At 41.8% G+C, this 15,496-nt stretch overlaps 1 protein-coding gene across 1 annotated transcript in view; it reads right to left on the reverse strand.

The window, feature by feature from the left end:
* Positions 1-14,520, reverse strand: part of trabd2b (TraB domain containing 2B) — an 87,869-nt gene extending 73,349 nt beyond the window's left edge. Inside the window, exons 1-2 of the mRNA XM_034223466.1 lie at positions 14,079-14,520; positions 10,455-11,024 (exon numbers count right to left, since the gene is read on the reverse strand). Of these exons, the coding sequence (XP_034079357.1) occupies positions 10,455-11,024; positions 14,079-14,192 (684 nt within the window). The 5' untranslated portion in view covers positions 14,193-14,520. The remainder of the gene's footprint in view (positions 1-10,454; positions 11,025-14,078) is intronic.
* Between the last annotated feature and the right edge of the window lie 976 nt (positions 14,521-15,496).

Here is a 15,496-nt window from a genome sequence, read left to right on the forward strand (position 1 = left end):
CAAAAGAGCAGGCTTTGGATTGGAGGTATGTTAAGATACTGTATATTCAGTGTTGGGAAATAACTAATTACATTTCAAGTACTTAAATTAAGTACAATTTTAAAGGACCTGTACTTTTCTTGAGAGTTTTAATTGACTAATCCAATACATTTCTAAGGGAAATGTACTGATGTTACTCCACTACTACTAGTTAGTACTCCTACTACTATTTGGAGATTCTGATAACGATATCAAATTGAAAAATAATGACGTTTAATTGCAGTTTAAGACACAATAGGACCAGCATTATATAAAGAAACTATAGTACTGACAGCCTCATTAAAGTAATTTAAGCATGAATGCAATATTTTGATGCTAACATTTTTGGTACTTTTAGATTATATTATATTAGAATAAAGTAAAAGTACTGAGACAACGAAATGTCCCAGTGTAATGTACAGTATAATATAATAATACACATATAAGAGATGTAAGATAGTTAAAGTTTATACAGTAAGAACCGTATATGTGGGTATCAACAGAAGTATAGAATACACTACATGGCTGGTACAAATATACATAATATAATATAGACACTACTTATCAGTTGAGTAGCATTTTTCAATGCAAGGACATTTTACACTGCGGTTTTCCTCCTTCTACTAAGTAACATTTCTGAGCACTTCTTTCACCACTGGCCAAATTTCAGAACAAGCATGTAATCATTTAAGTTTACAAGGCCAATACGACTATTCACTGCTTCCTGACAGACAACGTGTAATGTAACTCAGGCTCATGTGTTTCACACTGGAGCCTTGCAGAGAGCTTTATTACATTTTACTCTGAGCTTATTATGTCAGTGGCTGAAGCCTTTATGATTGCTGGGAATACCGATCATATACGAATACAGTATAGCAGACCATGGCTTAAAAAAACTGTCGATGCTTATTGCTGTTTCTTCTCAGCTCTCCCTTCTAACATTTGCAAAGTTAAATTGAAACAATCTTGACATAGAACAAGTAGTGCTACTCAGAGGCTGATTGTTTGATCATGAATAACCTATGTAGGACCCCAATCCAAATGTTTTGTGTGGTTATATTGTACAATCAAATTATTTGTAACCAATGAATTGTGACACGGTATTAACCAAAAATGCTGCGTACATGTTCCTGCAAGTCTGACTGGATAAATAAACATAAAAAGCAAAACATGATTATTTGACCTGCAAGTAACTGGTGTGAAAGTGAAAATGAGCATGCATGAAGGTGTTTGGAGAGGGGGGGGCATGGAAAGGTGAGAGGTGTAAACAGAGCTGAAGTGCTCCACTGGGTTGAGTATAATAAGGACAAGGTAGAGAAGACGCATGGGTCACATTAAAACCAGGTTCAGCGAGAGGACTCTGCTAATACTGACTAATCCCCAACAAGCCAGGCTCACAACACACACACAGGTGTTCCCTATTGGCACCTATTTATGAGTGTGTGTGTGTGTGTGTGTGTGTGTGTGTGTGTGTGTGTGTGTGTGTGTGTGTGTGTGTGTGTGTGTGTGTGTGTGTGTGTGTGTGTGTGTGTGTGTGTGTGTGTGTGTGTGTGTGTGTGTGTGTGTGTGTGTGTGTGTGTGTTGTGTGTGTGTGTGTGTGTGTGTGTGTGTGTGTGTGTGTGTGTGTGTGTGTGTGTGTGTGTTTGTGTGTGTGTTGTGTGTGTGTGTGTGTGTGTGTGTGTGTGTTGCCACCAAGAGCCCGACATGGAAAGTTGCATGCCATGGTGTTCTGGCAAATCTTTTTTACATGTTCACCAACACTGATTAGGCGATTCTAATTCACCACAACGGGCCTCAGGCGGCAAAACGTCACTTAAATGTAAATAAATAATCTTTCATTAACCTGTACCAAGTTGTTTTTGTGCCTGCGCCTTACCAAATGGTATTCATAACATTGGTAAATATCAAAAAAAGCTTTTATTTTTGCAGTGATGATTTGAAAGGATTAGCTCAGTCTGCAGGGACCTTTATGTCCTATATTGCAATCTTGGAGGAGCTTGGGACTTAACATTTTCATTGCCATTTCTACACTACAGCTACGACAATAAAGCCTTTGAATCTTTGAATCTTGAAACCTAGCTTGGTAATAAAATGGTCGCCAGTTCAAGTCCCGATCGGACCAAAACTATGAAGTATATGAGTCCTGGGCTCAACCCTAGCCCTTGAGCAAGGCACGAAACCCCTAACTTCTCCCTTGCGAAACCTGGCAGCCTCTCCAAAAAATGCATGTGTTTTTAGCATATCTGTGTTCAGACCTAATCTGTATAGGAATGCATGTGTGTATACAATAACAGAGTGGAAACATGAATTGTCAAAGGGTCATCTTATCAATACGGGTCTCAGATAAGAAAACGCTTAGACTATGTGTCTTTCTAGAGGGCAGTGACATTGTTATTTGATTTCAGGATTTTTTTGGAATCATTCTATTATAGATAGTCCAATGTAAAAGCCAGCATTTCCACCTTAAATGATAGTGTCTTCAAACCTGATACAAAGACACCCAATGCAACAAAAAAAAGAATGAAATTGTGCTGCTTATCTAAAAGTCGAAATTTGAAAAAAACACATTAGTGAAGAATGTGATTAAGATTGATAGGATGTAGAGCGAAGCACAAACTTAAGCAGCGCACACATCAGACCATCAGATCATTGGTTTTAGCGGGGGCTAACCTGGTTAAACAAAGGTTATAAAACAACGACGTCCCAAAGGACAACAACATTCTTGAGGGGCCGAGTGGGTCTCTGAGGAAATCAGTCCGTCACATTCCTGTCTGTGATCAATCAGCCTCTGGCCCAGACAACCTGAGATTAACCTCAGCCGGCCTGGAAACGACCTGCCCTTCCCTCAGAAAACAACCTCCAGCTTTCTCCTGTTGGGATGAGCAAATATGTATTAGAGAAATATAATGTGAGAATACCTGCCTTCAGGAAAAACAAGCCAATTTACTTTACTGCAGTTTCCACTGTTAGGATGACAAAATAATTATACAGTAGCGTGTGTGTGTGTGTGTGTGTGTGTGCGTGCGTGCGTGCGTGTGTGTGTGTGTAGGCGTGTGCTCTGCCGCTCATTTGAAAGGAAGATGAATGCGAGATGGATCCACACTGAGGCCGGCAACAGAAAGGAACGCTCATTTTCTACACCAAATGGAGAATGTGGGCGAGGGGAAGGAGGGAAGGATTTGGCAGAGTGAGCGCTAAAGTATGGAAGAGTACTCTGACCCGCCACGCTTTACTCTCTGCCTCAGTGACAATGTGGTGGAGTCATTACCTCGGGTCCCCAGGTGCCCTGCTCTGTGTGAGGAGGGATGTGACCTGTTGGATCCACTCAGCGCAGACAGAGCCGCGGGTTTATTAAGCACCACGGAGATGACAGTGAAGTTAATAGTTACCAGAAGATTTCTCCAGACAAAAGAGACATTATTATCGGTTTGCCTGCATGCTTTACTACACTTCTTCAAAATTCAGCTGCTGAACTCGCCACTTTTAACTTAAAGGGGACCTATCATGCAAAATGCACTTTTGTACGTCTTTTATACATGAATATGTGTCCCCGGTGTGTCAGGGAACTCACCAAGTGTCATAAAACACAACCCTCTCTCTTTTCCTCCATACCCAAATCTCTAAAAACGGGGCTGCAACGGAGCTGATTATTATTTGAATTTTTCTGACGTCAGAAAAGGGGTGCTCCGCCTATATGGGCAACTCTCCACCCATCAGGGGAATGAGAGACCGCTCGAAAGCGCTGGAGACGCTGTAGTACATATGCCAGGCCTGTAGGTGGCGCTGTAGTCTGCCACAAAAGCAGAATCAGCCCTCGCAAAAACAGGGCTGGAAAAGAGCAAATAGAGTGAAATGAGGCATGGCTAAAATGCATGATCTGTTTGGTATTTTGAAAAAAAAACTTCCCAGACATGTTTTATATTGGTATGGCCCTACAATATATGTTTCAAATATAGCATGATAGGTCCACTTTAAATAACTGAGTTAGTGAAGGAAGTTATCATGAAAGCTGTGTTGACTCAAGGTTTCCAGTGAAGGAAATGTTCATATTGTAGCACACTTTTAAGTGGAACATTTCTTGTTGCTGCTCTATACCAGTTCCTGTCAGCTCTCAACAACCACCATAGTTTTTACTATTTATTTTTCTTTCAAAATGTGATTTTAGCAAAGAAAAAATGCAATTTACTCGGTTGTCAAGTGCACACTCCCCTGTTTTCTCTTTGTCCGTACAAAGGCTTTCTACTTTCCATGCACGCATTACTTCTACATTTCTACACTTCTTTCGAAATTCAGCAGCTGAACTCGCCGCTTTCAACTTGATTAACTGAGTAAGTGAGGGGAGTTATCATGAAAGCTGTGTTGACTCAAGTTTTCCAGTTAAGGAAATGCTCAAATTGAAGCACTTTGTTTAAGTGGAACATTTCTTGTTGCCGCTTTGCAACAATTCCTGTCAGCTCTCTAACTCCACCACAGCCTTCATTATTTCTTCTTCTCCCAAAATATGATTTTAGCAAAGAAAAATGTGATTTACTCAGTTGTCAAGTGCACACTCCCCTGTTTTCTCTGCGTCCATACACTTTCTGCTCTCCTTCATCTCTCCGTCAGCCTGCAGTGTTCTGGCCGGCACATAATTGTCTAAGTGCTTCTGGATGGCAGCGGGCTATTTGGTCATTAAGGGGCCTATTAAGTCATTAGTGCAACAGTGGGACTGCCGTCTGCCCGCCGACAGGACCAGATGATCGGCCTGATACGTGTTGCCTCGCAGTTTTCCACATATTTGCGCAGGTAATTATAGCTTAGATGTGAAACACCCTCAGATGTCACGCTTAAAGAGGGGATACATGTCGCCAGCACACTTTAAAGGTAATCTCCTCCTCCCCTTCTCGACCTCTTTTTCCACTGGGTGTGTGTGTGTGTGTGTGTGTGTGTGCAGATGAGCAATGGGTTAGCACAGGACAGCCAGAGCCTCGGGACATGTGAGAAAGATAGGGTGTGAGAAAGATGGAACAGAGATCCAAAAGGGAGGGTCGGAGAGAAGAAGAGCAGACAAAGAAATCACTTTTTCCATCAGTCACCCTCCGCGGCCAACACATCCCTTCAAATCCAAACTTGCAAACCCGACGTGGAATGTAAATATTTGGATATGGGTAAGGTTCGATGTTACTTTACTCCTCCCTTTTAAAAGATGTCCTGTTTAGGCGAACAAGTTTCAAAAAACACAACGCAAAGTATTCTTCATGATTTGATATGACGCCTGAGGATCTTATTTTGATTTCACATACTGCTGTTACTCTTAGCAACCCCTTTCCAGCCAGGAGACTCTCACTACCCGGGGCTCGCAAAATTATAACCACTGCATGCTTACCATAAACGCTCATCAAATAAATCCCATGTACAGCCAGAAACCTCAGGATCTGAACGCAGTGAGACATTCCTCTTGGATGTGTGCTGTGTTTCACTTTTCATGTTTTTAAATCATTTTCATATCTCTTGTGAGGTCCAAACTGAGTTGGAAAACCAAAAACAAATACAAATCAAATTGAATATCATATAAATTAAAACGACTTTTGGGAAATGCAGGGTTTAAACATGATTACAGGGAACAGCTCTGGCCAAAACAGACAATTGATTCACGTTATGACCGCTGTGTGTACATTCAGTGGTTGCTACACTAGCGCCATGCACTTTTCATTATATATTTTCATACATATACTGGAAAAGCGAGAAGTAATCACATTTCATATTATTATCCTATTAAAAAAGACATCTCCGGGCCTGAGAGGGTCCTGTGACCACAGCATGTGTGAAACGGCAGTGTCAGCACAAACCAGCGCCTCAGCCCGACGTCTTCCCTGGAGAAGAGATGATTAACTCATAGAAAATAACATGTCAGGTTGTCACTGGAGCTGTGAACAGAGGAACCGTATCAGACCGGATTCTGTCACCTACCACATTTACCCCCCTCTGCAGCCCCTCAGGGGACAACACTGGGATGTACAGGAGGCTTGGCAGGAGGCTCCAGTCCATCAGGACCAAAACCTTACGCCACTAAAACAGTTTCTTCCCGTTAGCTACTGGCCTCAACAACAAGGCCCGGGACCCTCACTGACACAGACCGTTTAACTCCTCCATTATACGTTACATTATTGCACATCCTGTGAATTTGTACACATATTTGCACAATGCTACTTCTTTAAAACTGCACAACTCTTCCACTTTTAAACTCTGACATACTGCACATATTTATAAATGTTTTCAAAGTCATAAATTATTAGTAATTTCAATAGTTTCATAATATACTATATTTGCTTTTTTTAACTTCATTCTTCTGACTGTGTTTATGTATGCAGCATTATACTACAAAGCAAATTAATTGTATGCATAAATCTACTTGGCAATAATCCTGATTCTTAGTCTGATTTATTGGCAAATGTATAAAATCTTCAATCAAATATTTTTGCCAAAGAATAGGAAAAAAACTAACGAAGAAACTAATAAGAAATAATAAACAAAGCTGGTAATAATAATGAAAGTAAACTTCGGATGATAATTATATCATTTAGATAATAATAAACAAAACTCCATTTCCTTCTCACACACACACACACACACACACACACAGACAGACAGACAGACAGACAGACAGACAGACAGACGCACAAGTCTAAACACAGAATAGCTTGTGCTGCTGTAAACTGGTCGGAGGTTGTGCAGGTATCAGTCTGACCCTCCAGACTCTCCTCTCTGCTCTGCTGCTCCGCGGCTCCACCACCTCCTCCAGCCGCGACCTCTGACCCCTGTCCAGGAGACAGGCGCCACCGATATGATGTAATTTCTCTCCGCCATGGGCTAGTGGCCTCGGCTGCAATGCGACCCAGGCAAAATAAATATGGGTGTTTATTTGGTGGGAGTGAGGGAGGCCCACAGGTCGGAGCCGCCCTGGACTTTCCTAAATGCAGCTTTGCACTACAGACGTTTTTGTACCACATCTTTACTCCACAAACAGACAAATAAACCACAGTGGTTTGGTTCTAAGCACCATTATTACACTGTACCTCTGTGATGCTGAGACCACTCAATTTCATCCCCTTGCATCTTCTGATTTATTATTTTAGATACCTGAAGTCATGATTTAATTAACCCTCCTGTCGTGTTCGTTTCTCCCCCCTTACTTTGGTATTCCAGTTCAAATTTGACCGGTCTGTTTTAACAGCTCTTACATTAACACAATAAAAAACATTAATCATCAACACATTTTATTCAACACCCTTTTAAGCTTTAATGTATCAGACTTCTGGTTTACATGAATAACTGCAGTGAATATACAAAGAATAGACACTGAAAATATAGTCAAAAATTATAAAATGTCAATGTGTGGGTATGTGTACTATATGATAGATGAACAAAATCTAAAGTAACCCTTCATTTCATTTGGAGGCCATTTTTGACCTGGAAGACCATAGATGTACGAAGTTCACCATTCAGATTGAATACAAGTGGTGAGCAGCAATTGTATATTTTCAAATGCCTGCTGTGGAGGATGTCATACTAATAAGGCCTTGAAGCAATCAAATGTAAAACACAATATATGATTGATGAAATAAGTAAATCAGTCAGAATTGACCGGAACACGGCAGGAAGGTTAATTGATCCACCTCTCAGTAAGGAACCTGCACATGATTCCCCTCCTGTAGCTGTGCAGCCTCCGAACAGATAAAGCTTTCTCCAGCTGTTCTCACTCGCTACTTGAAGACATTTGGTACTGGTCGTCCCGCCCCGCTGTCAACCTGCATCGGCCTCCAAAGAGCTGGAGAAGAACCATGCACCGCGAGCAGCCTTTGTTTTCACGAGCTCTAAACTGCCTCTCACAGAGACATCCACACCTCGCTGAGATCTGAGCAGTGCACAGAGGGATCTCAGACAGACTCAGCTCTTGTTTGAGACCTCAGCGCTCTAAGGAAGACTCTGGAACTCCAAACGTCCCTCCTACGCTGCCGCCGACATCAGACCTACAAGCTGAAGGTCGCCGCAATAAAACATCCGCTCCACCTCCTCATATCCCAGAGAGATGAGGTCACAGCTAACCTGCAGACCTGGACCATTACCTCAGGTCTAGCAGAGGTGCTCGCCTCACTGCGCTGGCACCACGGTCCAGGTGCCTTTGAGAAACCCGACAGTGTGACGGATGATGAATCACCGGCGTTCACGTTTCTAAGAGCCTCTCGTTGAAGTCGGAGTTACAGGATATTGTAAGCAACTACTTTTATTGGGAACAAATAATATGTGGGCCCTCAGGGTTTGGAACCTTTCCCAACTCAGATCTGCCTTTAAAGTCGCTCATGTTTCAGATTAGCGTTAGCGGTGGGACGATGCACATCAGTCTTCCTGCTTTTTCAAGCCCGCCTCTACACTTTCACTTACTCCCCAGTCAATCTCTGACTTCTCTCACTGTGTGTCTCATTTCTCTTTGTTCTGATTCCCAACCAGGAATGTTCTCTTTGACTCTTCCTCCTGACCTCATCCGTGTTACAGTCAAGCGTAGTGGGACTCTATCAGCCATATTGTTCAGATTAAATCACAAATTATTATAATTGAGAATAATGGTTTCCATGTCAGCTTCAGTTCAGCTCTCATACAGGTTTGGTAAAGGAGGGGGTTGGAAGCTCAGAAGGTGGGGTTATCCTTGATCCGATTTTGACTGGATTTTAATGGCAATACAATTCTTATCTGAATTTGGACATCTGTCTTGTCTCTTGTAAATTCAGGGCTTGTTCTTTCCCCTGTAGATCGATAGATTATGCTTAATATAGTCAAAAAGACGTGCTTGGGAAACATAAACACGGCTCTCTAAAGTTGGACGCTGTACTGCAACTCAACCCTGTTACGATGTAATTCAAAACAGTGTTGTTTTTAGGGGCAACTGCCTGCCGTACGGAGCCACACTAAATACAGATCAGCATTAAAGACAGTTAGACTGGGACTACTTTATATAGACAAAGAAGCATACATCTCATGAAAACAACACCTCTGCAGGCAGTGGTATCAAGTCACTAAGTACTGTACTGAAGTGCAATTATGAGATACATTAGTTTTTAAATGTTTTGCTAGCTGTACGTCTACTCCACTACAATTCAGAGGATAATAGTGAATTACTCCATTACATGTATTAAATACCTTTACTTTGCAGATTCATAATGTGAAATATAAACACTTATATAAGACTTTAGTTACATCTGGAATAAATTCACAAGCCCTGCAGTGAATACAATCATTAAAACTAGCTGCTCCTTTACCAGCTTAGATAACACTTTAATGCATCAATATAAAATATATTATTCTGAAACATAAGATCTGAGTACTTCTCCCACCTCTGTCTGCACGACATACCTGGGTACAGATTACAGAACGGCATTAGCACGTCTCCTCTTCATAACTGTGTTTCTTGCTGAGCTTATTTCGAGGGGCAGTAAAGCTCCCAGGCATGTGCGAAGGGCATGCAGCGTGGCTTTGACAGCGTAGTTAGGATGTGCTGATGAAAGAGGAGAGGCTGGGAGCCCACGGCCTCTCAAATTAGCCCCGGAGCCCTCGGACCTGTCACATGGAGGCTTAGGCACGGCCGATGTGCATGTATGGAGCTCTGCGTGTGTACAGTGTGTCTTGGTGTGTGGGGTGCCGTGCGTGCAGAGCACATGTGTGAGGTTGTGAGTGCTGCATGAATACACACACTGAGATGTTTTTCTCCTTAGTGTAGATCAAAGGTCGCATTAGATCATACATTTGAACGGAGCATCCTCTGCGTGGCTCATCGCAGATTTTACAGTTTTTTGCGGGACCTCACACAGTTTGAAAAAGCAGACTCAAGCTAAAATGACCTCAAAAAGACGGATGATTAGAAAGACGCATTCAATTATTTATAATCAGACAAGATAAAAAAGATGTAACACTCATCAAGAAATATGTTTATTTTGTTCCTCTTCCAGTCTCCGATTACAGTGCTAGCGTCCAACAATACCTCAGAGATCCCCCCGCTCCTCTCACCTTCTCTAATCTGTTCTGCATGTGCATTGCTCAGCCTGACACCCTCTCTGAACATTCAGCTGTTGAGTGTTTGTTCAGTGAGGTGGATGGACATCCATAACCCCAAACCTGTCTCAAGATGGCTTTTAATCAGGTTTTTTTCTTCTGTTTTGTCTTCTTTCACATTCTCTAACTCTTTATCTCAGAGATTGTGAAATACCCAAAATCTGTAAACTTCCACTGCACTTAAATTGCTCAACCTGCTTCTCTTCAGGGCCGCTTTACGACAGGAAAATAATACAGATGATATGATCTACCCATGCCCATTCTAGGTCTGATATGTTCTTGCAATTTCAACTTTAAACACATAGGGAATCAAATGCATAAAGTAAACCAAATATATTAATTCCGCCTCTTACCTGAGAGAAGTTGAGCCCGTTGAGGGGGTGACACTGCTCCTCCACCCGCTCCACCGCCCCTGTCGTCTTCCCCATCCTCTCAGCCTCTTGGGCCAGGTACAGGTCCAGCACGGGCGTCCCTCTGGACCGGACGTCCCACTCCGTCAGCGAGTTGATCATCAGCATCACCCACACCGGCCTCTTCCTCTCCCAGTTCCCTGCGATGGCGTTGAACAGGTAGTCAGCGTACAGTCCACGACCCCGCTGATCTGAGGTCATCCAGTAAGGCATCATGTGTTTGACGTAGTCCAGGTGGCGCTTGAGGCGGCGGTACAGGTCTCGAGGTAGCAGCGTCTGCAGGCTCTCCCCGTGGGGCAGCAGCTGGCAGTTGGTCAGCTTGGAGATGGTCAGAGGGTCCGTCAGGTCCAGCTCGAAGAACACGTTGCGGCTGCTGTGGAAAGCCTGCTTGGATCTGTCGGGTATAAAGTCCCAGACCCGAGTGTAGGGCACGTGGATGGTACCAAATAAGTAAGAGGGTGGGTGAGGAGGCGCACGCTTTACCCGCCACAGGAAAGAGTTCATGTCACTTTGCTGTGGAAGAAAGTAAGAGATGAACGTTTATATATGGAGAGCAAAGGCAACAGAACCACCATTTCAAGCAAATTAAAGCTGACACATTTTTCCCTTTTTGTAGTTTACTGGCTAATAGGCGCGGGTCAACAAGTTAAAGATTGAAATTCTGAGATGACCGCAGGGGAAGTCTAGTCAGCTCTGGCTTGCTGCGATGGAGCGGGCAGAGGTTTATAGAGGGGCCTTCTGGGCTGTAAACAGACCCCCGTGTATTGTTGAGGTGCATACCTCCGTTGCCAAAGCCTCTTTCGGCCTGGGAAGCATTTTGAAAGCTGCAGTGCAAATATACTGCACTGGAGCTCATAAAAGCCAAAAGCTGAAAGAAATCTGCTCTCCGCTCTGACCCTTCTGTGATACTTTTGTTTGTGATTTTCTTTTAACACCAGACAGGGAAATGTGCAGCTGACAGCCTTAAGAACAGCACTGCTCTGAGGTTAACATTACAGGAAGTGTTTGTCTAGTTCGGTTATCTTTATACAAAACAACTTCACGATGGAAATGAAATAATCAGACATTCGATATTGCGTTTCGAATATGTTTCTTGTTAAGTGCTGTGCAAATGTGCTGTGCATGTGTTATGACTGTGATGCTGGCATTATTTTAATATGAGAAAAATAATTAACTTATACTGTATAAACAATATAAAAGTTCTGGCTTCTGAGACACAGTGTAATCAGGCATTTGAGGCATGAAACCCATTACTGTCAAATAAAGTTATTCTTAGACAATGTGTACTTCTTAAATGTAATCAAGATTTCCTTCAGCTGTGTTCCAATTATACTGCGCACTGCCAACCCTGCCTTTGTCAAATACAACGTTTCAAAATGCTGCCAAGAGCGAGTGAGGTCTTCTTGTGGGATGTTCTGTTATCATCATAATTAACTACAATAAGTCATTCCTGGCACAAACTCTCTCTACAAAATAAATGGAAAGTGCTACATTTGAGTTCACAGCAGCGTTTCTTCTTTGCAAACAGCGAGATGTTTTAACTGTAATTTCCACATTGGCAGCGTGCAGGCGAGACTAGGCTGACGGGAAAGCTTTGGACAGCATCGGAGACACGATCTGTCATATTTTTGAGGGAGGGAAACTAAAAGGGCTTCTTTTGTGTGTGTGCTCATTCGCAGTGTTGTAAAGTAACTATGTATGTACTCAAGTACTGAACTTAAGTACACTTTCGATGGACTTGTACTTTACTTGAGTATTTCAATGTTCTGCTACTTTGTTCTTCTACTCCATTACACCTCAGAGGCAAATGGTGTACTTTTACTCCACTACATTTATTTTGTTCTTTTAGTTGCTTTTCAGATTTGGAATAATGATGTGAAATATAATCATCACTTAAATCAGACTTTAGTTCCACCTGGAGTAAATCCACCAGCTACCCTGCAGTATTCAAAGTCATCTAAACTAGCTGCACCTTTACCAGCTTTGAGAACACTTTCATGATCAATCATTATAAAACATATAATAAATATTATTCTGAAATGGAGCAATCTACAGAATGAATACTTTTACTTTTGATACTTTTACTATTTTCTGATGCTAATACTTTTACTTACATGATGAAAGCATTATTTTTGTTTAAAATGTTCATTAATGTGCATTGTCCCGGTTCAAATAAACGATTAAAGAAAATGAATGAAGGACTTTTACCTATGGTATTCCTCTGGTACTAAAACCTTAATGAAGTACAAGATCTGAGTACTTCTCCCACCTCTGGCATTAGTGCATTATCTGTCATATTTTTGGAAACTAAGTGAGCAGAGCTTTTTTTCCTCATGTGTGCATGCTCATTCGTTAACTTGCAAGTGTGCACTTCGAGCCTTCCCCATAAATGAAGACTTTTCTGACATGGAAAGTGTGGTGGTGTCCTGCAGAGAGGCGAGATCCCCTCTGCTAAAGCTGCGTGGACTTTTCAGGAGAGCCTGGGCTCCTTTCTTTATGGGGGTAATTACTCCTAACAGAAAACAGAGACCACTGTACTGACGCATTAGAAATCACATGAGACTAAAGAGCACGAAGTCTTCAGTGATCTCTGACAACTAATCCGTTTTCCAAGTTGGATGTGATGCGCTAATTAAAGTAAACCGTGATCTCCAAATGACTCCCTTATGATATCAGAGTGTCAGTTGAACATTTGCCTAATGCTGAGGTCATGATTTTTCTACATTATTACCTTAACCCTCACTTTTCCCTCCTTCATGTCTCTGCTCTGCTGCACTTCTTCACAGTAAGAGTTCAAGCCACAGTCATAATCTCACCAATATTCCCTGACAAGTGTTTTTGTAGGCTGTGTGTCGCGCTGAAACAGAATCACGCCTGAAAGGTCAGTGAAACTTCAAGTCACCCGCGTGTGTTCCCCACTTTGCGCTTTCTCACATACACAGTCATGAAGTTGGCCTGCTTTAGTGATTTCTCTTGGCAAAGTGCATTCATTTCTCTCCTTTTGAATTATTTAATGAGCAAGTTCAGAAATACCTACACTTCATGTCATATCAAGATAATGCACAGTGTTTAATTTCTGATATTAATTTAAATACATGAAATAATATTAGTCGTTATCATTTTTATTTTTATTATGAATAAAGGCCTACAATTTGACAGCCTAATTATCAGGCAATTCTTATTAATCAAGCAATCAATAACTCAAAATGTCATCCCATCTTTTAATAATCTTATATTTTATAATTTATTTTATTCAATCTCTTTATCAGTTAATAATAAGATGAAGAATGAAACAACTTTGGCCTCATTAAAAAGCACAATTATGATTAATAATAAACGACATATGGTGGGATTGTTCTCTCCAAGACGTAAAAATGTCTCCCAAATATTTCCAATTTTCCATGTCTTTAGGAAAGAAAACTACAATAAAATAAAGTTGTGTGACCATCTTAACAGTATCCCTTGAGTGCTGTTAAGGCTGGTTAACAACATATAATGTATTATGAGGGTCTGTTTTGGGAGAAATGTGGCATCCGTGACTTCATAAAGTGTCCCAACACGACTCACCGACTTCGGTGCGTCGCACTGCCTCGGTCTGTCCGGTCGGTGCGCGCCCCAGGGTGCCACAGCGTGCAGGAGCGCGCTCAGGAAGACCCAGCTGAATCCCGGCAGACAGGCCATGGTGTGGAGGTGACAGGACGCTCCTGACAGGCGGCTCTCAGAGGTCTCCTACCGGCTCGTTTCTTACTTTCCCCGTCTCCTTTGAAATAAAAACACTTTACCGGTGGCCTCTTGGCTCACATGTGCCGCGCGGCTGGAGGACCATTCCGCCCCTTCGATACTCCCGAGGCTGAGTTAAGTTTTTCCTGAAACTTTTTTTCTGTCTCCGTAAACTCGGTGCAGTTCTGAAGCTGAAAACCCTTTGGAGAGTTTCCGCGGAGCGCTCCGCAACTTTGGAGCGTCTTGACTGTGAGAGAGGGAGGTGGGACGACTTGAGAACCCCCCTAACCCACCCCAGCACACACACACACACACACAACCACACACTCACTCACTCTCACACACACACACACACACACACACACACACACACACACACACACACACACACACACACACACACACACAAACTGCTTCTTTTAAGAGGAGGGAGCGCAGGTTGAGAGAGGGATGACAGGTTTGCGTGATTATACCCCCCAGAGAGACCCGACCAGAGAGCAGAGCTGAATGAGTGTTGCTGTATCGTCAGCAGTGCTATCATTTAAATAATAATGAAAGCATTTGAAACTTTTTTTTTCTGTTTAGTTGAATTATTTCATATTCCCATGGTTAACAATTAAACAGATTAAGCAATCTATTCATTTAGACGGGACATGCTTAGCCTATATACTGGTATTTATAATTATAATAATATATGAATACTTATTATTTTTACGTATAATTTCGTTTTATTATAATAGCAATACTTATTATTATTTGTATTATTATTCTTAATATAATAACAGTGATAATACTTATATTAATAAAACATATTAATAACTATTTTTAATTATGATTATAATTTTGTAACCTTTTTTTTTTATTAGGTCCAAAATGTTTGAGAAGTCTGATTTCTCTGCATTTTCATTGTGTTTTTTCGCATTATTATCACCACTGTGCATTGAGCGATATTCCCCTAAAATATCCAGGCAAACCACTCAAACTCAAAATATGCAGAAGGTCAACCGACTCCCGAACATGCTTTGAAACTTTTGCCTCAATATTTGAAATGTTTAGCTAAGTAACAATGTATACGGTGTATAATGCTGCCGCTGAAGCTCCTTCCTTTCAAACTGTCACCAAGAAGATCCAGGAGGCATAAACATGAGCCCAGAGTTGTTTGTTTTGTTTTCAACAGTCATTCCAAAGATGTAAATGAGCAATATTTCACATGTTGTCATGTGCTTCCTCTCCAGGAGGATAACATCTATCTCTGTCCTTCTCTG

Source organism: Gymnodraco acuticeps, unplaced genomic scaffold (genome assembly GCF_902827175.1).
Source record: "Gymnodraco acuticeps unplaced genomic scaffold, fGymAcu1.1, whole genome shotgun sequence".
Taxonomy (NCBI): Eukaryota; Metazoa; Chordata; class Actinopteri; order Perciformes; family Bathydraconidae; genus Gymnodraco; species Gymnodraco acuticeps.